This window comes from Phanerochaete carnosa (assembly GCF_000300595.1).
Source record: "Phanerochaete carnosa HHB-10118-sp unplaced genomic scaffold PHACAscaffold_2, whole genome shotgun sequence".
Lineage (NCBI taxonomy): Eukaryota > Fungi > Basidiomycota > Agaricomycetes > Polyporales > Phanerochaetaceae > Phanerochaete > Phanerochaete carnosa.
The window spans coordinates 257,889-279,737 of NW_006767629.1; the positions used below are offsets into that span (position 1 = coordinate 257,889).

Genomic DNA, 21,849 nt, shown 5'->3' on the forward strand with positions numbered 1-21,849 from the left:
CATGTTTGCAATGAGGAAAGGTCCGGGCAAGGAAAACTTTTAATGGTTCTAAAATTATCATTTACGGCAAATTTATAGTACATTTCTAGGACGTTTCTGACTTTGCTCAGGTAAAAATATTCTAGCTCATAAAATAGCTTCAAAATCCATCAGAAATGGCAATTTCAGGACCATCAAAAGTTTTCCTTGCCCGGACCTTTCCTCATTGCAAACATGAGGCGGAAATGATTTCTACATATGTTCTTTCAGATGTCCTGAAATGCGCCACAAAGTCTCCTGAAACATGAACTCTTTGCTGTACTGAAATGTAGCCATATTGAGTCATTTCAGGTTCATTTCAGGCTACACAAAATTTATCATATTCCTGCATCACAAATGGCTACGAAAGTGGTAGCAAATCTATCATTTTGGGACACCAGAAAGCCCCGGTTAAGTCTTCGAAAATGAAACAGTTTTGATGGCTTGACCAGGACATTTCAGGTGATCTGAAACCAGCTCATGCCCGTAGTGTCACGATTTCGCGAGCTTAAACGCCGAATACGTCTTTGCCGATTCTGTAGACGGCAAGTCTTACCCTTCCGAAGCGCGAGCATCTTCTCCCCGAAGAAAATCCGGCTTGTATTTGGACTTCGATGTACCTCTCTTCGTGAGCAGATGATGACCTTTACCAGATCCTTAGCACTGTTACCGCCGAGAGCATTTCGAGCAGCTGGACACCACCAAGCCCGTAGCATCCTTCCCTGTCCACGCTAGCTGTAACGCCGACATCTGGCTTCTTTGGACGGAGAAGCGGCATCGTGCCCACCACGCATCAGCGACAACGGTTAGCCCGGCATACGCAGGGAAGAGCCCTGGGTTGTCGCTTTTGACACACGTAGAGTGCCTCAGCGTACGACGCAGACTGACGAACGTATTTCCCCTAAGCTTGGAGGATGGAGTGTGGAAGGTTCCCTGCGATTCCTAAATGCCATTTGCTGATAGACTCAAGATACCTAGCGGCCCGTCGTTATGTTGGTACACCAATTTGAGCTGGTCTTGGTTTTTGGTTAACCCGCTTCTGCGAGCAAGCCGCGGATATTTGTCCACAGAATCTGGTGGTATTTCGTGACGAGGTGGTGAGAGTACGTCCGCCTGCTTGGCGAAAGCAAGCTGCAGATCATACGCCACAAAGGACGTATTTATCCACAGCGTGCGCGTTTGTCTTCCTCGTGCGAAACCATCAAGCAAATGACGCCGACGTTGCTCTCGTTATCGCCCGCACATTCCAGGCCGATTCTGCACCACCACCCCTCTCTGCTAGGTAAAAGCACGCTGTTCCTTGGTCACAATGTTTCGCCTCCATCGTCTACCGTCTGCTCCAGACGAGATCTATTCTTCCAGCCTTGCAACGTTTCACGAAGGACACGCCCTCTGGTACCCGGAGCCACATGAGTCAGGCGAACCGCAGATCGGCGACGTGGGGTTCATCCACAGAGGCGCATTCATCAGGCTGTTCAACCTCGACACCTCCGCTCCCGAAAAGAAAGTCACGTTCTGGGACCCGCCATTCAAGATCACTGAGCCCTTGCCTCGCGGCTTGCTCAAGATCGATCGCAGACATCGGCCGCTCGTTCCCGACTGTTACTGCAGCCATGGGATGGAGAGCAAGGAGGTGCACGCTTCGGCAAATGTGTAAGTAGGGTAGCACATCCGAGGACTGCCTTTCAACTGACAGCTTGCAGGATGGCTGGCGCCAACGTATCTTTGAATCTTACTGCCGCCTACGAATGCAAATCGACACAAGGCGCGGTTCTTGCCCTCAAGAGCGAGGCCCATGCGGAAACGCTGTTCGAGAATCAAGTCCTAGAGAAGTACATCGTCCGAAACCATGACACATGGTATACATATGCCACGGGCGTCCTGGGCCACCGGCTCAAGCAGGAGAACCTCGTCGTGATTCGCGGCTGGGTCAAGACAGAAGCAGATTGGGCTGCAGCAGCATTCAGTAACATCAGCTCGAGCTCTCATGTTTCGGTCGAGGGAAATGCAGGCGGCGTCGCGGGTATGGGACTCGGCGGGTCGCACTCGAAGTCTGTGACGGGACCACGGATGCAACGGCAGGGTCAGCACTATCTACCGGATGCGTCTCGCCCCTGTCCCGCGGAGCCGACGAGGGACCAGTGTACGTTCGTGAAGCGTTACGAAGTACGAAAGCGGTTGGGGATTTTCAAGAAGATCGTTGCGAGCGCGGGCTACCATCGCCTTCCGGATGCGGGTGATGGGCGAGGTAGATCGGGAGGAGAAGGGGTCGTAGCGCAGGAGGAAGAGGATCTCAGCGACGCAGGCGTGCTGGATTTTCAGGACAATGTATGTCTTTCGTTAAGATATATCGATGAGGCGTGCGAGCTGAGTCATCAGGGCGAGATTCCTGACCCGCTAGACATCCTTCTGGATTACATGCTAGAGGTGAGTCTGCCCAAGCCGTGGTATTTCTGACGCTGAGTAGTGCATTTTTAACCACAGACCACCGACGCCGAGACTGTCATTGCAAGCGATGACGACATCAAGATCATCGTCGTACGTGCCGTGCAGATAACCCCATGCCAACTATGATGACTAATTTTCGTCCAGGGTGACAATCACGTCGTCGATTTCGCGAGCTACCTTCGTCAAGTTCAACCTCCGGTGCAGATCGACGGCACGCGTGAGTGCCCTATCTACTAGCAACGACGACATCTAACAATGGCGACTTGCATAGTTGGGCTGATCTGCGTAGAAGATGTGATCGCTCATGAACGAGAACGTGCTCTCGCATGCCCCACCATCACGCCTACCGATTTGGCTGAATGGCCGGGCATCGCCTTGGACGGCAGCGGTCGCCCGGGCGATCGTTATGTCTTCATTGGCTCCTCGGAGACGGAGGTTCGACCAATGAAACTGAAACAGCTCATCTTCGCTGACTCTCGAGATCCATCCGCATCCTGCAAATGCTTCTCGCTGTCAACAGACGACAAGCTTCTGGCCGCATCTTTTGGAAGTGGTGATGTCCTCGTATGGCGAATTTCCGATGGCCTCCTCGCTCAACGCCTGCATCATCAGGGCCATACAGGACCTGTTCGCTCCATCGCATTTTCCCCCGACGATCGCTCCCTTGTCTCGGGATCTGACGATGCAACTGCGATCGTCTGGGATATTCGACATGGTCGCGCACTTCTGCGTCTAGAAGGACATCATGGGCCGGTTAAGAGGGCTGCATATGCTCCTCATGGCGTGCTCATTGCCACCGCTTCCCCAGTCGCCCCGTTCGCGAAGATTTGGGACGCCTTGACTGGAGCATGTCTTCATTCCCTCGACATCAAGGGGTATCCACTCCAGATCTCTTTCTCCCCAAGTGGTTCACATCTCTACATCGACATTAACTCCTGCTTCATCTTCGAAACTCAAAATTATACGCACGTTGCTGAGTTGCAACATGAAGACGGAGGCTGCGAGTCGTCATTATCTCGCCAAGGGGACCGTATAGTCACTGCATCGATGAACGATCAAGTGAAGATTTGGAGCGCGTTGAATGGCGAGGAGCTTCTCACAATCGACCACCCGGAAAAACTCTCGTATCCTGTGGCATTCTCCCCAGACGGCACCGAAATATTGGCAGCTCGTGACGCAGATAATTCGGCAGTAACCTTCGACTCACGGACAGGCGAGCTACTTCGCGTCTACAAGCTCTCGGAGGTGTTGTGCTATGCGTCATACTCCACATACGGAGAACGTGCTGCCTTTGCATATAGCACAGGGGATCTTCAAGTGCGCGATACGAAGTCTGGAGCATTCCTTGCGAAGTTCGAGGCGCTCAGCCTGGAAGGTGACCGCAACGAAGGGCCTTGGTTTTCGTTCGGGGGTCAAAACTTTGTGGTTCGTTTCTCGGACGGACTTTCACTTCTGCATAATATTCAGGATGTATTGCGATTGAGATAGCATAGATGCGATATGGTGTTTGCTGGCGTACGGTGCGAATTTGTTGTATTTCATGCGACGAGTGGAGACGAGAATGAACGTGGGCGAAGTTTCTGATCCGCTGCACGTTCTTCTGGACTACATACTGCAGCTGGAGGCAGGTGTGTCTGTTGGTTGATATTTATGACGCTAAGTGCTGCGCCTCTAACCACAGATGCCGAAATTGTCGTTGCGAGCGATGACGACGTCGAGAGCATCGTCGTACATGCCGTGCGGATAGTCACCACCACTACGAAGGCTGACTTTCACCCAGGTCAGCGACACCTGCTCGGCTCAGCGTAATTACAGGTATGCTGGGAACGTGACGAATAGAATGCAATTCGTGTCGGCATATAATGCGAATGTGTATTACGTGCTCCAAGCGGTGACGGAGAAATGTATGGACTAAACGCAACAGAGGCACCGGGAGCATGTGGACAAGCCAGCTGCAGATGTCAAGTTTCATGGGATGTGCGAGGAGATGTGTCTTGTGATAACCAGGCACGAGGTACGACTAGCTGACGTACCGCACCACGAACCCTGGAGACAGAGAAGACGGCGGCTATGGCAGCAGGGTGGAGAGCGGCGGTGTTGGAAGCGGCGGCGATGAGGAATAGGAGGACGCGTTTGGGAAAACTGCTGCTGTTGGTCTGAGCGACGCTTTGCGTGCAGGAGATAGGACACCCGCCTGATGCACCGTTCAAGCCAAGCGGTGCCAGTGCGTTTATTCGTATTTTGCCTGTCGGATAGAGTGATTACGGACAGCGACCTGCGTTTGCGGGTTTAATACTTGTAAACTAGTCGACAATTGCAATGGGACGCACCTTGGGAACACGCCAGCCTTTCGCAGCTACTAGTTCGTTCATAGTCTCCTCCCCACCATATTATGCGGCAGAACACGACCACCCTGAGCATACTATGGCGGCCAAGTGTGCAGGCGGGCTTCGTGTCAGATCACAATACACCTGGGACCTGAACGTTTCGGCAGCGTCGGACGGATACGACAATATTAATAGGCTTTGCAGAGAGCTCTGTGAGACAGCATAGATTTCGGAGGAGCACACAAGGGTATTGTGGGCGTCGCGCGGTGAGACTGATTATTCCCGACTCGCTATGCAAGAGTCTTCCACTAAGTCGCACCAGCGCGCGGCAGGAGTGTTGTCGGTGAAAGGGAAGCGTAAATTCAGGACAAAATGTGCAGAAAACCAGGAGCACTGTCGGCAGTACAGCGGATTCAACGCAAGACGGATATTCACAACAAGCGCCCTTAGTTTGACCCCGTGCAGCGCGCACGGGGTCCCGTACGCGGGTGCGGATCAATTCCTCCGTCACCGCGCCCTCCGCGGCGTCGGCCACCACTCATAACCCCTTCTTATGAAGTGCGTTCTGTCCCGTCAGACTTTCCTCCGTGCATCTGGTCGCTAGCAAAGCAGCCCCTTTTTCCCGTCGCACCTACAGCAGCGCAGTATTGGTCGCCCTGCATGATGACTCGAACACTACCAAACATCTACAGCTGTGCGTAGACCCGTCCTATCGAGATTCAGAGATTCAAATTCGCTCCAACGGTTCCACTTGGGCTTTAGCAGACTCGAAACGGGCACCAGCATGATTTGTATGACAGTGTAGTCAAGCACTGGCACTGCGTCGTTGTCAATGAAGTCAACTGCATAGAATGAGGTGCCGCCGCTTGTATAAAATCTGCACCAGATATTTCGATGTACAACTTATTACAGCCACCCGCACAGCCTACTGTTCACCCTGCAAGGGAGTGTCCGCATACACACCCTCCAGCGTAACAGCAACTTGCTTCATAATCGACTCTCGTGTCCACGCTTCCGGCAGTCCCCACTTCTTCTCGAACTCTTCGAGCTTCTCTGGGTAGCTGGAACTGATGATGCGATGAACAGCAAGCTTGGACGCCTCGAGGGCGCCAACTACCCATCTGCGCCAGGAGGTTGAGCAGGGACAGCTTTGGTAAAAATGTGGAAAACTTACGCATGGCGTGCGCTCGCAACCTCTCCAGCGAAGTGAAGCCTGCCTTTGGCGGCTGGACGAGTGAGGTGCGGGTACAAGTCAGAGAAGTCTCCGGGACCAAAGAACGCGTAAGAACCTGAATACATCCAAGCAGTCAGCACTGTGTCAGTAGTTTTACCGCAACACGCACCCATGGTGTTCGGATCGTTGTTCCAGCTGTACGGATAGATCGACTCGACCTGGTCCTCCAGGAATTTCCGTCCGTTTGCGTTGAAGCGGTGCACTTCGGCGAGATCGTCGAGCAGCCTACGCCTCATACGGTCCTCAGACTGCATGAGTCCCGTCCAGGCCAGAGCATCCCCGGTCCAGGCGTAACTAGCGATAAGCACGGTCGAAGGCGTCTGGGACCCGGCGGAGTATGACGGATAGACGATCATGCGAGACATGTTGTCGGTGTACGACTGACCGCCAACGATGGCCCCGAAGCCGCCATACTTCTTCATCACTGCGTCGTCCTGCCACCACGCGGTCTTGAACTTGACCCCGATCTTGGTCGCCGAGCTGTAGTACAGCGCCCGCAGCGCGTTCTTCTGTGGGTAGTCCAGCCCGGCCTCTGACAGGTCCATGGCGCGCAGGCAGGGAAGAGTGGTGGTGGTGATGACGTGAGTGTAATAAGTTGTACCTCGGCCATTGGCGACGCCGACGATGTTCAACCCCTTGTGGTATCTGATGCCTGTGACGGAGTTGTTCCGGTATACCCTATGCCATGGCCCGCCGGGACTCTCCAAATACTCTGCCAGCTTGTCAGCCAGCCTACTGGATCCGCCACTGTCGAGAAAATGTGTCAGAGCAAGGACGGGGGAAACGATCATGGACGTACTCGATGCAGTGCCAATCGATAGGCTGGTCGTCGTATGCAAATGCTAGACTGTCGAGGACACTCTCCGTGAGGGCCCTATCGAACGACGTCGACGAGCCATCGAACGTCTCGCACCACTCTACAATGCTGACAGGGTAAGGCATGAGCTTTTTCTCGTCCAGGTCCGGCCGATAGTCGCTGCGGCGATCGGACATGTATCCCCTGGTCGAGTATCGGTCGTATTCCATCATGAGCTCCCATCCCTTCTCGGAATGTTCCTTCGCGTCCTTGATGAGCCCGTCCTTGAAGGGTTTGATGACGTTCGACATGTTGGCCTCCACCCCAAGGCTTCCCCACTTGTCGGGCAAGCCGGTGATGTTGAAGTCCTTCGGCACAATCTTCGATTCGTCGGTTCTCTTCTTGACGATATCGTTGTAGAAGAGCGTCGAGTTGCCAAGTTTGTCCTTAAAGTAGTACTTGAGCGTCTTCACGTCAAGCCGCTTGAAGAGGTCGAAGACCGGCTTCATGGCGGGCGTGTCGGGAAATCGCATCGCACCGACGTCCTGACGCAGGTGGAGAATAGTCAGCTGGGCAGCGTAGCATCGGAAGGAAACCCACGAAATAGTCGTATTCACGCGACTGGGGGAACTTATACGTGAACAAACGCCCACCAAGACGGTCGCTGGCTTCGTAGATGTCGGAAGGGATCCCAGCGTCGCGAAGCAGTAACGCAGCATAGAGGCCGCCGATTCCACCCCCGATGATACCCACTTGCTCGGCCAAGTTACTGGAAGGGACCGGTATGATGGGCTGTTCTGCGGGGCGGAGGTACTTGTCAGCATCGAATGAGAGGGTGCGAGGCCTCGCTTCAGACTGCTGGGGGGCTGCCGAAGGAGTTTCGAGTTCTCGATGAAAATTTTTGATCACGTTCTGTGCATAATGGTTGACGGGGTCCCCAGCAGCAGAAGGAAAAGAAGAAGCAGTGGTCTGAGCCATCGTCGGTGCGGTCGTGGTTGTTTAGGAGGAAAACGTTGTCGGAGACGATGAAGGTGTAGCTGCAGAAGTGAGGTTTATATACTCACAGAGTCCCCCATGTCCTTGACGTTTCATTCCATGCAAAATTGGCGGTGACATAGATCGCGGCTACGACGTTTGCGAGATCAATGGTATGCAATGTCAGGTGTTTACGCACTGTGACAGTTTTCAGGAGTTAGGCAGGGGTATGCTACGAGAATTGTACCAGCCCACATGCCGGTGGAGCCCACAGCATTCTTCGCAGGCATGTTCCCCTGAGAGAAACGCCAGAGTTAAGCTGATGAAACGATGCATAGGCGATGCACGGTAGCGGCGCCTGGGTCACCAGATATTATGAATGCCGCAGGGCTGATACTTGTGCACACCAAGGATGCTGAAGAATAAGCTTGAAGCAGGGAAGCCATACGATGCATGGAAGGTAATGAAGCTTGTGGAGATCGTCCATCGGTACTCAATATCGGGACTTTGCCAGTGCCGCGATGACGTAATGATTGCTGCTCACCGTTACGTTTACGGTCGTAGTAGCCACGACAGTCCAACGGGGGACACGGGAGTAGGCTCACGCACAACCTAGTCAGCGACCATTACTGATGAAGACGACAATGGTGACAATGACAGCGACAAGAAGGAAAACAGCAGTGTTGGGGATAACGACGATAAGAAATGGGAGAAACAAACGAGAATAAGATGGCTCTAGGCAAGAAGCTCGTCATTCTGCAGGGAAGAATCGTCTGTTGAAGGAATGGTGGAAGCACACAGAAACGTGGATAAGTGGCTGGGGTAATAGAAAACAGAAAGGCACGCCTGCGACCGCGGCGTAGAGAGGGTATATCAGCCGCTGCGAGGCGCTGAGCGGGCTCGCTTCAGAAGTGACCGCTTTCAGCTTGTGCATGTTTCCGCAACGCGAGATGTAACAGCATGGAATTGATAGTAGTGCACACACACCAAGCCTCGACACTTACGGAGTAAGAACTAAAACTTCGGCCTCAAAGACACGCAAGAATTCTGCGCGCCAGCTACGTCTCTAGCAGCTCGACCTTCAGGGGCAGGCTCGCTTTCTTGCCGTCCGGGCCCACGGTCGGATACGCGATACCTGCGCGGTTCCAAAATATATCGCCGTTCTTGCCCGCGCAGAGCGATAGCCGGAAGGATGCGACCAGCATCGCCAGCACGACCTCTGGCCATGGGGCGCGTCAGCGGGTGAGCGTGAACGGGTGCGGGTGTACGTACTCATTTCGAGCTGCGAGAACTTGAAGCCGCTGGAGATGGGACAGTGGGCTCAGAAAAGGCTTCGTGCGAGGGAGAGTTGAAACGTACATGCATGCCCGGCCGCCGCCGATAAACGTCATCCTATGGACCGGTCAGCAGGTGCGTCTTATTTTCACGAGATAAACGAAACTAACAGGTTAGAGTATACCCCGGGGATCTTCGCGTCTGCCACCGACTCGGGGAGCTTGCCGTCGAGCCACCGCTCGGGCTTCCACTCGCACGCGTCGTCGCCCCAGACCTCCTTGTTGCGGTTCGATGAGTATATACCGATGAGGATTGAGGTGCCCTTCGGGACATGGATGAAGGTTGTCGACGTGCCATCGCGCAAGGTGAGTGGCGTGCTGAGCGGCATAACGACGTCGCGCACGTTCCTGGATCATGATTAGCCAGAGGGTCATGCAATGGGAAGCGCACGTACTCGCGGGAGGTAAACGTAACCGGGGGGTAGCTGCTCACGTCAGTACTGACCGCCGCTCGCCATCAACGCGGCAACTCACAGGCGCAGAGTTTCTCTGCAGACGGCGTCCAGGTAGGGCAAGCTCACGAGCTCGTCGTACTCGAAGTCCTGGCCACCGTTCTGGGAGCGAGCTTCGATCAGCTCTGCGCGTAGCCGTTCCTGCACGTCGGGGTGGAGGCACAGCAGGTGCAGAATCCGCGCAATCGCGTTCGAGGTGGTGTCCGTACCAGCGAACGTGAATGTCCTACATCCGAACCACAAATCCACAATTAGCGTTTACGATCCGGACAGAGTTGTGTAGAAGACGTACGTGACCTGCGCAATGATCTCTTCGTCCGGAAGCCTGTCCGCAGCGTCCGCATTCATGTTCTCCCGCACTGCCGACAAGCCACCAGGTCAGCGCCAGAGCTCAGCTTCGTACTCGCACGTACGCATGACACTCATCAAGTCACGGCCCTCCAAAATCCGCATCTTCAGCTCCGCGTCGTTGCTTTCGAGTGCGATCCCCTTCTCCCTGACAATCTTCCGGGAAGTGCTATCCAAGACATCTAGAATGTACTTCATGTGCTGCATGCCAGCGTGTGGCACGAGATGGAAACATCTCTTGATAAATGTCCCGATGGCAGGGCGGCGTTGGGAGAGGCCCATGAGAAATATGATGAGCGGTGTCAGCATGCGGAAGCTTGAAGCGAGGCTGGACGACGTCGGGCTGTAGGGACAGTTGAGCATGCTCAGAAAAGACGTCGCGAAGATGGACGCACACAAAACTTTTGATGGCGTTCGCGTAATCGTTCTCGACGTTCTCGACCAGCGGATCGAACGAATGGCCGAAGCCGCCTTGGCCAATGAGCTCCAGCGCCGTGCGGCCCATCCAGTTAAGAACGTCCACCTCTCCGGCTGGAGAAGCACCAAGCTCTGTCTGAATACCTGTGCGAAGCTGCCAGAATACAGTCATGTATTGAACTTTGTCTTCAATATGGGATATAGATGACGTACGCGATTTACCACTTCGTAAAATAGCGGCGTCAATCTGCGCATATGTGCGATGGAGAATACGGGATTCAGTAGCTTGCGTTGCCGACGATGGTGCTCGCCTGAGCGAAAAGTGATCAGCTCAGCGCAGCCACTGGATAGTCTTCCCACATACCAAGCGTCGACAGCAGGCCAGGGCCAGTGGTCAGTCTGCGTATGCTGTGAGCTAGAAATGTTAATGCCGAAGGAACATACTGCAAATGAGCAACTACGAACGTAAGAGATGATGGCGCCTCCTCATAGACGTCTTGATCTTTGACAACAACATGATGCAAAGCCTTCGGATCAAAGACCCATAGTACGCGTCTCTGAAGGGCGGGCATGAGCATCACATTGTTGACGTTCTTCATTACACAATCAAGAGGATCGCTCACCCCGAGGAGGCCGGTGCACTTCACGACCTGTCCGTAGTTGTTTGTGAGACTGTCCAAGTATTGCCAAGCACCGCGGTTCTGTAACTGGACAATATTACCTATCGTCGACAAACAGTGTTAGCGCTCAGAAACTTTGGACAGAGAATCTGGCCACGCACCTTTGAGCGTCGACGGCGGCGCCGGGCCAGGTATATTATCTAGTGGTGATGGCAAAACATAGTTTCGTGCCAACTTCCACAATAGCAGAAGTAAGCCTCCTAACGCAGCCCATGAGACGGCGGGACCGAGGAGGGACATCTTTGTCGCGCAGAATTGCGAGCGAGAAACAGAACAATGTGTTACCGGAGCAGAGGGTGCACCTTATATGCGGCCATCATTGCTGCGCTCACACGCATTCAATATTGTCTCCGACGCTGCGCATTGATTGTCGGATCGCGCCACGGCACTGTCGGGGAAGCAGGGGCCGAGAGCAAAATTCTGATGAGTCACAAGTGTGTGCGGTAGGCTGATGAGTGAGAGAACACGATCAAGAGAACGTACGAACGCAGCCGCACGAGCAACCTGTTCTGCAGTGGGAGGCATCGTTCGTTATATGTGCCAAACAGGCCCGCTCATCCAGCTCTTCAATTAGCTCGCAAAGATGCCACAAGATATTCTTTTACCAGAACAATCGTGACGTTGGTGATGGTCTACACTGCGAAGCTGAGCGACCGGATGGCAGTTCCGGATCGGAAGAAATTACAGCCACTTTTTGTCACTTGTCACATTCCGTCACATCAGTCACGGTTCCCTAATTAGTGGTAGCCGACCACCTCAGTTTGCGTCCTTCCCCCTGACTTTAATATCGTCTTATCGCCTTGCAGCTTCTCACAGAAAATTTTCATATGTTAAACTAACATATTGCAAATTTTAAGGTGGCTCGTCAATCTGCAGGGGGCTGCAAGAGCGGCGGAAATTCACAGCTCAAGTGATAAAGAGCATAAGGGCGCGCTCAGTGCGCCCGCGGTGCAGGAGACGGGCATATCGGCCGCCGCGAAGTGTTGAGCGGGCTCGTCTCAGAAGAAGCTTCTTTCAGTCTGTACTTATTTCCGCAAAGCGAGAGGTAGTAACATGATATTTACAATAATGATCTGTACGCACCGAGCCTCAGTATTTACAGAGCAAAAATGTAAACCTTGGCCTTGAGGACACGCACGAACTCCAGCGGCCTGCTACGCCTGCAGCGGCTCAACGTTCAGGGGCAAACTGGGTTTCCTGCCGTCCGGGCCCACGGTCGGGTACGCGATACCTGCGCGGTTCCAGAACACATCGCCGTTCTTGCCCGCGCAGAGCGACAGCCGGAAGGACGAGACCAACATTGTCAGCACGACTTCTGCGATGGGGGATGTCAGCGGGTGGGCACGGACGAGTGTGGGCACACGTACTCATTTCGAGCTGCGAGAACTTGAAGCCGCTGGAGACGGGACAGTGAGCTCAAAAAAATCTCGCGCAGGGGAGAGTTGAAACGCACATGCATGCCCGGCCGCCGCCGATAAACGTCATCCTACAGTTCGGTCAGTACATGGGTCTTATTCGATGAAGTGAACCAGACTGACAGGTTAGAGTACACCCCAGGAATCTTCGCGTCTGCCACCGACTCCGGTAGCTTGCCGTCGAGCCAGCGTTCAGGCTTCCACTCGCATGCATCGTCGCCCCAGACCTCCTTGTTGCGGTTCGACGAGTAGATGCCAATGAGGATGGTGGTGCCCTTCGGGACGTGGATGGAGGTTGTTGAAGTCCCGTCGCGCAGGGTGAGTGGCGTGCTGAGCGGCATAACGATGTCCCGTACGTTCCTGAATCGCGGTCAGTCAGAGGGTTATGCGATACGGGCCGAGCGCACGTACTCGCGGGAGGTGAATGCAACCGGGGGATAGCTGCTCACGTCAGTACTGATTATAATTCGTCATCAAAGAGGCAGCTTACAGGCGCAGCGTCTCCCTGCAGACAGCATCGAGGTATGGCAGACTCACGAGCTCGTCGTACTCGAGATCCTGGCCACCGTTCTGGGAGCGAGCCTCGATCAGCTCTGCGCGTAGCCGTTCCTGTACGTCGGGGTGAAGGCATAGCAGGTGCAGAATCCGCGCAATCGCGTTCGAGGTGGTATCCGTACCAGCGAACGTGAATGTCCTACGCCCCAAACACACATCTGAGTTAGCGTTTTGCAGTCCGGACAAAGTTGCCATACAGGAGACGTACGTGATCTGCGCGATGATCTCGTTGTCAGGAAGCCTGTCCGCGACGTTTGCATTCATGTTCTCCCGTACTGTTAACGATCCGCCAGGTCAGCGCCGGAGTTCAGCTTTCGTACTAGTACGTACGCATGACGCTCATCAAGTCTCGGCCCTCCAAAATACGCATCTTCAGCTCTTGGTCGTTGCTTTCGAGTGCAATCTTCCTCTCTGTGAAGATCTGCCGGGATGTGTCGTCCAGGACATCCAGGATGTCTTTCATGTGCTGCATGCCGGTATGTGGAATGAGGCTCCAGTACTTCTTGACGAATGCCCCAACGGCAGGACGACGTTGGCAGAGGTCGATGAGAGGTTCGAAGAAGAGTATAAGTACGCGGAAGGGGGCGAGACGAGACGAAGTCGGGCTGTCGAGACGATTGAGTATGTTCAGAGAGAATTCAGAGGAAATATATTGCGAAAAACGGACGCACACAAAACTTTTGATGGCGTTCGCGTAATCGTTCTCGACGTTCTCGACCAGCGGATCGAACGAATGGCCGAAGCCGCCTTGGCCAATGAGCTCCAGTGCCGTGCGGCCCATCCAGTTAAGAACGTCCACCTCTCCGGCCGGAGAGGTGTTGAGCTCTGTCTGGATGCCTGTGCGAAGCTGAAGAAATAAGGCCACGCATTTAATCCATGCCATGGATGTGAACCACGTACGCGATTCGCAACTTCGTAGAATACGGGCGTCAATCTGCGCATGTGTGCGATGGAGAATACGGGATTCAGCATCTTGCGTTGCCGGCGATGGTGGTCGCCTAAGAAAGATGATATCAGCTCTATGCAGCTATTGGGTGGTCTTCCCACATACCAAGCGTCGATAGAAGACCAGGGCCAGTGCTCAGCTTGCGTCCGCTATGAGCCAGAAGTATTAATACCAAAGAAACACTGCAAATGAGCAACAACGAACGCGATGCTCGTTGGAGACTCCTGGTAGATATCTTGATCTTTGACAACAACGTGATGCAAAGCCTTCGGATCAAAGACCCAGAGTACGCGTCTCTTAGGGACAGGAATGAACATTATTGACACTCTTCACTGCACAACCAAGAGAATTGCCTACCCCTAGGAATGCAGTACACTTCACGACCTGTCCGTAGTCATTTGTGAGATGGTCGAGGAACGGCCAGGAGCCGCGGCTCTGAAAACGGGCCATGCTGCCTATCGTCAACATACGACGTTAGCGCTCAAAAACCCCGGACTGGGAACCCCGCCATGCACCTTTGAGCGTCGACGATGAAGTCGGACCGGGTATATCGTCCAGGGGCGATGGCAAAACATAGTTTCGTGTCAGCTTCCACAGTAGCAGAAGCACGCCTCCTAACGCAGCCCACGGGATGGCGGGACCGAAGAGAGGCATCCTTGTCGCGCAGGATTGCAAGTGAGAAGCAGAACAAAACGTGAACGGAGTCGAGGGCGCACCTTTTATACGACCTTCACTGCCGAGATCACACGCATTCAGTATGGCCCTTGACGCTGCGCTTTGATTGTCGGGGTTCTCAGGGGCCGAACACAAAATTCTGATGACGCAAGCGGGCCTATCGTTGATGGAGAACAGGATTTGCAGAAAATTTTGACAGCAGCTTGTGGCGACCGCGAATCGAATTAAAGTTGTCTGAGCGTAATTGTGAGCATGATTGCTTGTGCTCGACGTCGCAGCTGGAAACGGCGGGACCGTTTATGTAAGCGCATCGTGGCGTTTGATACCATATTGTCACGTGCCTCCCGGTCCCGACTCACACATGACTCATGAGTCACAACCTGCTTTCCAGCGTGCCACCACCATCTGCTCAGCGGTCGCCATGTACATCCGCCCTGTGCACGCCGAGCACCACCTTCCGACTCTCCACGCCTTCGTTCGCTCGAACCCACTCGGCATCCTCACAACCGCTATCGACTCTTCGTCGCATCACTTCCTCCAATCCAGCCACATCCCGTGGCTGCTCGACGACGGCGGCGCGCAAGGGCTCGGTGTGCTCAGGGGGCACATCGCTCGCGCGAATCCACAGGCAAAGGTCATCATCGAAGAACTCACCAACGGCCCATCGCAGGCAAGTGCACCACGGCTCCAGAAGGACGTCCTCGTTCTCTTCAACGGGCCCGCCCACCACTACGTCACACCAAAGTTTTACACAGAGACCAAGCCCTCGACGGGCAAGGTCGTTCCTACCTGGGACTACGCCGCAGTGCAGGTGTACGGCCGCGCGACGGTATACTTCGACACGACCGACCCTGCGACCGACGCGTACCTCACGAAGCAGGTGTCGGACCTGTCGCAGTTCGCAGAAGGCACGCTCATGGGATACAATTCACCATGGAAGGTCTCGGACGCACCATCAAACTACATCGAGCTGCTGAAGAAGGCGATTATCGGTATCGAGATCGAAATCACGGATATAGCAGGCAGGTGGAAGATGGGCCAGGAGCTTCCAGAGGGAGATCGCGAGGGCGTCGTGAAGGGTTTTGAGCAGCTGGGGACGCCGGTTGCGCAAATCATGGCGCAGACTGTGCGGGAGAGGGCGGAGCTAGCAGAGGCGAGGAAGAAAGCGCAGGTATAAATCGTCTGGAGGATCGGATTCAGCTCTTGATACCTCCCTCTTAGCCTGGACGCAATCTTTGTTCTTCACTATAACACAATATCATACCACGCCGATATCCGCTAAAGCTCGTGAGTGCTGCTACAGTGACGTTTGGAAGCACCGCTTATTGTGAATCCGTAGCAATAGACGTCCTGCGTCGGTCAGGTGGAGCAAGTCCGTATCTGAGCGCATATCTCTTGACGAAGTGTGAGTAATCGCCAGCTCTTTGGAGCTGCGCAGCTGGGCGTTTTACTCGCAGCTTTCGCCGGCCTTTGGGGGTTCCGCGAGCAACAAGCGACTACCCCTTCAAGTCAAAGTGTGGAGTCTTCAACACTGTTCCCCGCAGCCGGGAGCCCTCGGAAGACCTACTGTGATAGATCTGCATGATCTGCATGTCTGTCAGGGTAGATCCCCGAGCAGGCTGCAAGCTGCGGGCGATGATTTACGGTGGTACCTCTGACTTGCTTTCAAACCTGGGATGCCGATTTCCTTCACGAGATATACCATGCTAACAAGGGAACTCATTCTGCAGCCAGCTGCCTTTGGCGTAGTTATGTGGCCCATCTTGACGCTGCAGCAAGCGGAAATGACGAGGATCGGCGTCCATACAGAAGGCATTCCCGCCGCGCAGGCTATGATTCATTGAGCTGCGCATGGCATATGTGGTCAACGTTATTTCTTTTCAGATATTTATCAGTGCTAACAAGCTATTTACAGCATCTCTTATCGATAGAGCATCGCACCGGCACGCACATCGATAATTTCCATGGGCTCTGCGACGGTAAGGGACGCGCCCGCTCGTTTTGGGTTAGGGTCAGGGGGCATCCACGATTCAGATCTTATTGAAACAATCCGCTTAGCTACCTCTAGGTGGTCTCAGCCCCGGGGTCCTCAGGTACACTACCATATACAGTAATTCAATCAAAGAAGCACGGTTAGTGCCCACTTTTGCGAGTAGGAGCAACCAGCTGAAGCTCTTCATTGCACTTTCCATTAAACTGACGTTTGGATGCTCTGTCGGCACCTGCTTGAAAATTTGCCATCTTCCTTCCTGGCTTTTGTGAACTGCGTAAGCTGCATTTTCAGGCAATGGTCAATACTTGTGTATTGTCGTCACTGCTTAACCTGCCAGTGATAGCGTGACAACATTTGAAGGCTTTCAGAGGATTGCGCACGCAGTGTGAGTGAAGGCTGGATAGTTGGCCTATAAGACTTTGGTATATCTCTGAGCTTAATACTTTCTGGGCATGCTACTATTTGTATAGGATATGCACTGCCCTGGTGCTGCAGTGAGCCCATGATGTAGAATAATACGCAAGTAACCGAACACTTCGCTGTACACAGTTCTTACCATCTTTCCCTATTCAGCTCGCACTTGTAGTCAGATCTAGTCGGGCTTTCTCGTCCAATATTGCACCTTCGCAACTTTGGCTCAGCCGGTAGCTTTCTCAGGGCGGTTTACAAGGGCTCACATGAGCGCTATGCCAGGCTGTTACTGTAGATCTGAATCGTGGATGCCCCCTGGTTAGGGTTGATTGAGCACGAGCACCAATCTTTGAACGCCCAAAGGACACTTCGTCCAATGACTTCGCTGGCCGTGCTGTGCGACTGGGGCGTGACAAGGCAACGTAAACCTGCAGTTTTCACCTGAATTATTGCTTTTCGAGGCTGACCGATGTCTTCCAGGAGTGACCCGGCATAGCCTAAGCTTTAAGAGCTTGACGTCCTCAATATTGTTTCATGTATTACGTGCGATCGAGGGGCCGGCCGCTGGTTTAGTGTCTTGGATTAGTTTGTTGTGGGCCTGGCTGTTTCTTTTGAGGTTATGCTCATGCCCAACTGGAGTCTTTGCAAGGATACAATCACTGAATACGACACTTGGACATTGGAATTCATTTGTTTGTCACTCTTTATTTTGACAGTCATTGTGCACTGGCAATGGCAGAACATCCATTTACTGGTGCATAGAAATAAATGAAATAATATTATCAGTGCTCTGCCTTCTCATTGACTTGAGAGGTGAGGTTTGGATGCCGGTCTTCTTCGTGTGAAAACTTCATCAGGCCAATGGCGCTGGTAATCTCCCCACCATTGATTCCACCAGGCTCGTCCTGCACTGCCACCACTACTGCAATACACAGTGAATATGTTTTGCCTTTATTGTCTACTATCTGCACCAGACAAAATCTACTCATCTAGCCTTCAGACACTCCATCTCAGCCATGCCCTCTGGTACCTAGAGCTGCATGGGTCAGGAGAGCTGCAGATTAGTGATGTGGGCTTCATACGCAAAGGTTTATTTGTCAGGCTATTCAATCTGGATGCTGCTGCACCTGTCAGCCAGGTGCAGCTCCTTTGCAAAGCCAGCTGTGAACCAATGACGTTGCTAGCTCCTGGCTTATGCTATATCTAATTTCCTTCTCTCGTGTGATACCATTCCCCTTTTGTCCCCATATCTGGTTGATTTACTTATACATTAAATTGTAATCAATGAGTGTATCTACCACAGCTATTTTCAAGTCCACAGCTGTTGCTTGCATTCATCAGCAAGCAGTTCTCACCAAGTTAGGTACAACTGGCAACCAAGAACAGTGAAGAGTGGTTTGGTGCACTGGACTGGTGCCCACAAGTGTGCTCAGTAGGCTGACAAGTGAGAATATCCTTCCCAGATATAATGAAGAGAAGGTATAAATGTGGGCACATGATCATCTTGTTCTGGAAGGTATCATTAATTGAACGCAACAAATAAATCCACTTGACACCCGAGCTCTTCAATTACCGTAGCTCACAAATATATCACAAATAGTTACTTGACTTTCTTTTGTAAGAGAATTTACAATATTGATTGTGAACTCTATCATAAAGCTTAGTGGTCAGATAGCTTATCTCATAATTTTCTGGTGCCTATACTGCAAATTGCTTAGGTGTCTTGTTGTCAGATCATGCTGGTGAGCTTTATCTCTGAACTCCACCACAGCTGTTGCACAATAGCTCTACAGGCTTCACTATGAGCGATGAGAGATCAGAATTTGTGAGAGAGTTATTCTGGCAGTATGGTGACATCACTGACAAGTCATTACTCAGATAACAGAATCTTCAAACACCTTCACATCTTGGACATACACTAAGTGCAAAACTGTCTTTCTGCAAAAGAATGTAGTGCAATTGCATATACATGTCAAACATACTTTCAATGCATGCATTTCTTATACTAACGTGCACATTTTTTTCTGGTTCAACTGAGTGAGCTGCTGAATTGTGCATTTTTAAGACAATTGAAAATTCTATTACATCCTGCCCTCGCACTGTAAAGTATGGTGTATATGAGGTATATTAAATATTTGCTGTATGCTGTCCAGATTATTCACAGGCATCTTATGAAAGCATATTGCTGGCATGATCGTGGGGACAATGTATGCCCTCAGTATGCTGCAGGAAAATATTGCTAGCAGCAGGTATGTCAGGCATTTTTTCATATTTTTGCATTATTCTGCTCATATCGCCATAGTTACTATGCCATAGAAGCTTTCCTCAATGATGATGTCAATCCATTTTCATCTTTTGTTGTTAATTATCTTGTTCATGTGGCGCAACATTGCAATTCAGTACTACGTGTACACCATTTGAATTTCCATTGTAATGGCATGCTGACTAAATTTCTTAGCTTGCATCTATACTAGGCGATCTTCAAGTTGATTCAGAGCTCATAATTGTGCTAACTCAGGATGAACAGTACATCCTGAGCATCTTCGTGTCCATATCAAAAGCTGATAAGAGTATCATTACATGCATTTGCAATCAACCTGCATTGGCTTTACTAAACCTTCTCAATCTGGTGCATTGCCCTTGCCAGGCTCCTACATGGCCACCTGAAAATTGTGCTGGGTCATATTTTACATTCTACCATGTGAACTGGCCTGGACAATTTTCCATTCTGCACAAGACTATCAGATTATGGAGTGGAACCAAAACACTCGCTAAAGTGTATATTAGTTCACCTGTGCAAATCATCTCTTTAACTGCCACAGAGGTGGCAGCTGTCAAGTGTGCACTTGGACAGTCACACATTCATAGCTGGAGAGTCATATAGTAATATCTATCAGGGCAAGTACATGTTGGAATAACTTGGGGAACTGGGAGCACAGAAGCGTACAATAACAAAAGAGTGTGTATTGCACACTCCTGAGGGGCAACAGTGATGGTGGTGGTTCAAATGCATGAAGAATAGTTACATGCAAGTGTAGTTACTTTATACTCTAAAGCATGTGAAAGTGGATGCAAAATACCATACGTGCAGCACCAATGTGTGCACACTTGAAACATGAAAATCTAACAGTACAACAGGCAGACTGTAGCCTTGAAATCACTACAAATTTTTGGGTGCCATGAGGAAGATGTGAGAAAACAAAGGTGCTTCTGATCTTCTGTGATTGATACACTCTATTGCTGACCATGTACCTTGCAGGCATTCTACAGAGAAATTGTGCTCATTCGCAGAATAGAGCACAGTCATATATGTCAAATTGTAGATGTTGACCAAGAGTCTTTTCAGGGTCTTATTTGTGCTGTGCTTCCTTGGAGAAATTACGACAATGTTGCACAGTATTTTAAGATAGCTGGGTGGACAGCTGCAGATGCCGATCAACTGGTCAGCTTCTTCAGCATTTATGAGAGGATACCACTCATGGCTTCACTAGATCTATCAGGTATAGTGATTGAGGGTTCAGTTCAGTCCGGTCTTTTCAGAAAATTGTATAGGACTGGGACTGAAATTAGTCAAGGACCGGCACTTATTTCTGCAGAACCAGTCTAAGTCCAAGTCCTAGTCCTGTACAGTCCTATTAATGGCCCAAGACTGGTTTTGACCAGTCTAGAACTGGATTCTGTCTGTGACTGGTCCAGACTGGTTCAGACTAATCCTTTCTAATAAATTTTGTGTTGCTCACTCTAAGCCACTTATAGGTGTGTAAGCTGCTGAGTCATTTGTGAGTCCTCTCTCGGTGCTATGCTATATTGCTAGCAGTGCCTCAGACAGACATTGTTGTTGAGGTTGCTGCTAGTGATGTGTGGGTCTGGCTTGGGCTCAAAGCCTGGGCTTGCTCACAGTACAACGAGTGTTCTGGTGCTATCAAAAGAGAATGTATTTGGGTGTAGTAGATTAATACTGCATGTACTCACTAAATTATAACCTCCAGAAGGTTTACACCTGCAGAACAAGTTGAGTCACAGTGAAGTCCACAAGTGCGCACCTACAGTAGGCACCAGATGGTAACGCACAATTGTGCTTGGTGAGAGCTGTTACATCTAGAATATCTACATTTTGTCTTCTATGTACATATTAGATTGCTCTCTCCTTATTCTGAACTCAGGAAACAGTAATGAAGCCAGCACATCCAAGCCTGGGCTTCTGAGCCAGGCTTGACTTGGGCCAGGCTTTTTGGGCCAGGCTTGGCGAGCTTGCAGGCTTTGAGGCCCAGCCTGCACATCACTAGTTACTGCTCATCTTTCTGATTCTCTGTGTGGCATCCTGTGCCTTTCTGACACTTAGGGTGTCAGCAGCAGTAAGTCTGAGTTGTGGTGTGCGATGAATTTACGGACATTGAAAGTGTGTAATTTCATCTGAGTTGTGCAGTGCACAACTGCAACAAGCAGCCCAAGAACAATGGTGGACTTTTCTATTGAGAGTGTAACATGTTACTGGAAAAAATAAAATTTTACCTTGATGCCAGCTCTGAGATTTCATTTTCACTAGGCATCTTTGGCTGTATGTGCATTTGTGCACTTTCATGCACTTTAATGTACTTCCATGCTCATTTGTGCACGTCGGTGCGTGTTTAGCCAATAACATGCGCTAACGTGCACGAGCAAGCACATTAGCATACTTTCATGCACAAAAGTGTACATTTGTTAAGTTTGCCTTTGCCAGATTGTAGACTCATTTTGTTGAACATCTGCCTTTGTGCATGATTGTGCACTTTCTAGTTTGTTTTCATGCATGCACACTCATTGGTGCCAGTGCCAAAATCAAGGC

At 51.5% G+C, this 21,849-nt stretch overlaps 5 protein-coding genes across 5 annotated transcripts; 2 read left to right on the forward strand and 3 right to left on the reverse strand.

Annotated features, from left to right (window-relative positions):
- Positions 1-2,910: 2,910 nt before the first annotated feature.
- Positions 2,911-3,954, forward strand: PHACADRAFT_85938 (uncharacterized protein; the record flags this gene model as incomplete). Its single annotated transcript, XM_007391340.1, has 1 exon — positions 2,911-3,954. The coding sequence occupies one exon, from the start codon at positions 2,911-2,913 to the stop codon at positions 3,952-3,954; it is 1,044 nt and encodes a 347-aa protein (XP_007391402.1).
- Positions 3,955-5,601: 1,647 nt separating this feature from the next.
- On the reverse strand, positions 5,602-7,801 carry PHACADRAFT_205061 (uncharacterized protein; the record flags this gene model as incomplete). The annotated part of the gene is made up of 5 exons (XM_007391341.1): positions 5,602-5,914; positions 5,968-6,082; positions 6,137-6,774; positions 6,827-7,368; positions 7,424-7,801. 5 exons carry the CDS (start codon positions 7,799-7,801, stop codon positions 5,719-5,721), a joined length of 1,869 nt encoding a protein of 622 aa, XP_007391403.1. The 3' UTR covers positions 5,602-5,718.
- A 683-nt stretch (positions 7,802-8,484) lies between these two features.
- Positions 8,485-11,308, reverse strand: PHACADRAFT_112917 (uncharacterized protein). The gene is made up of 14 exons (XM_007391342.1): positions 11,131-11,308; positions 10,973-11,070; positions 10,815-10,906; positions 10,714-10,757; positions 10,563-10,660; positions 10,328-10,503; positions 9,998-10,275; positions 9,877-9,943; positions 9,607-9,810; positions 9,528-9,557; positions 9,244-9,480; positions 9,158-9,190; positions 9,071-9,099; positions 8,485-9,017 (listed from the first exon to the last, which is right to left on the reverse strand). Exons 1-14 carry the CDS (start codon positions 11,267-11,269, stop codon positions 8,857-8,859), a joined length of 1,686 nt encoding a protein of 561 aa, XP_007391404.1. The 5' UTR covers positions 11,270-11,308; the 3' UTR covers positions 8,485-8,856.
- A 632-nt stretch (positions 11,309-11,940) lies between these two features.
- On the reverse strand, positions 11,941-14,638 carry PHACADRAFT_205063 (uncharacterized protein). The gene is made up of 14 exons (XM_007391343.1): positions 14,461-14,638; positions 14,303-14,400; positions 14,150-14,241; positions 14,051-14,094; positions 13,900-13,997; positions 13,671-13,846; positions 13,330-13,604; positions 13,208-13,274; positions 12,935-13,138; positions 12,856-12,885; positions 12,568-12,804; positions 12,483-12,515; positions 12,397-12,425; positions 11,941-12,344 (listed from the first exon to the last, which is right to left on the reverse strand). Exons 1-14 carry the CDS (start codon positions 14,597-14,599, stop codon positions 12,184-12,186), a joined length of 1,683 nt encoding a protein of 560 aa, XP_007391405.1. The 5' UTR covers positions 14,600-14,638; the 3' UTR covers positions 11,941-12,183.
- Positions 14,639-14,993: 355 nt separating this feature from the next.
- PHACADRAFT_248894 (uncharacterized protein) lies at positions 14,994-16,161 on the forward strand. Its single transcript, XM_007391344.1, has one exon. The coding sequence runs from the start codon at positions 15,042-15,044 to the stop codon at positions 15,795-15,797; it is 756 nt and encodes a 251-aa protein (XP_007391406.1). The 5' UTR covers positions 14,994-15,041; the 3' UTR covers positions 15,798-16,161.
- The last annotated feature ends 5,688 nt before the right edge of the window (positions 16,162-21,849 follow it).

Excerpts from the sequence above, each read along its gene's own strand:
- PHACADRAFT_112917 (XM_007391342.1), bottom strand. The coding sequence starts at position 11,269 with ATGTCCCTCCTCGGTCCCGCCGTCTCATGGGCTGCGTTAGGAGGCTTA. Across the intron at positions 10,758-10,814 it reads GAGGCGCCATCATCTCTTAC|CATACGCAGACTGACCACTG; the intron begins GTTCGTAGTTGC and ends TCTAGCTCACAG. Across the intron at positions 9,944-9,997 it reads TGACTTGATGAGTGTCATGC|TGCGGGAGAACATGAATGCG; the intron begins GTACGTGCGAGT and ends GCTTGTCGGCAG.
- PHACADRAFT_205063 (XM_007391343.1), bottom strand. The coding sequence starts at position 14,599 with ATGCCTCTCTTCGGTCCCGCCATCCCGTGGGCTGCGTTAGGAGGCGTG. Across the intron at positions 13,139-13,207 it reads GAGATCATCGCGCAGATCAC|GACATTCACGTTCGCTGGTA; the intron begins GTACGTCTCCTG and ends TTTGGGGCGTAG. Across the intron at positions 12,345-12,396 it reads GTTCTCGCAGCTCGAAATGA|AAGTCGTGCTGACAATGTTG; the intron begins GTACGTGTGCCC and ends CCCCCATCGCAG.
- PHACADRAFT_248894 (XM_007391344.1), top strand. The coding sequence starts at position 15,042 with ATGTACATCCGCCCTGTGCACGCCGAGCACCACCTTCCGACTCTCCAC.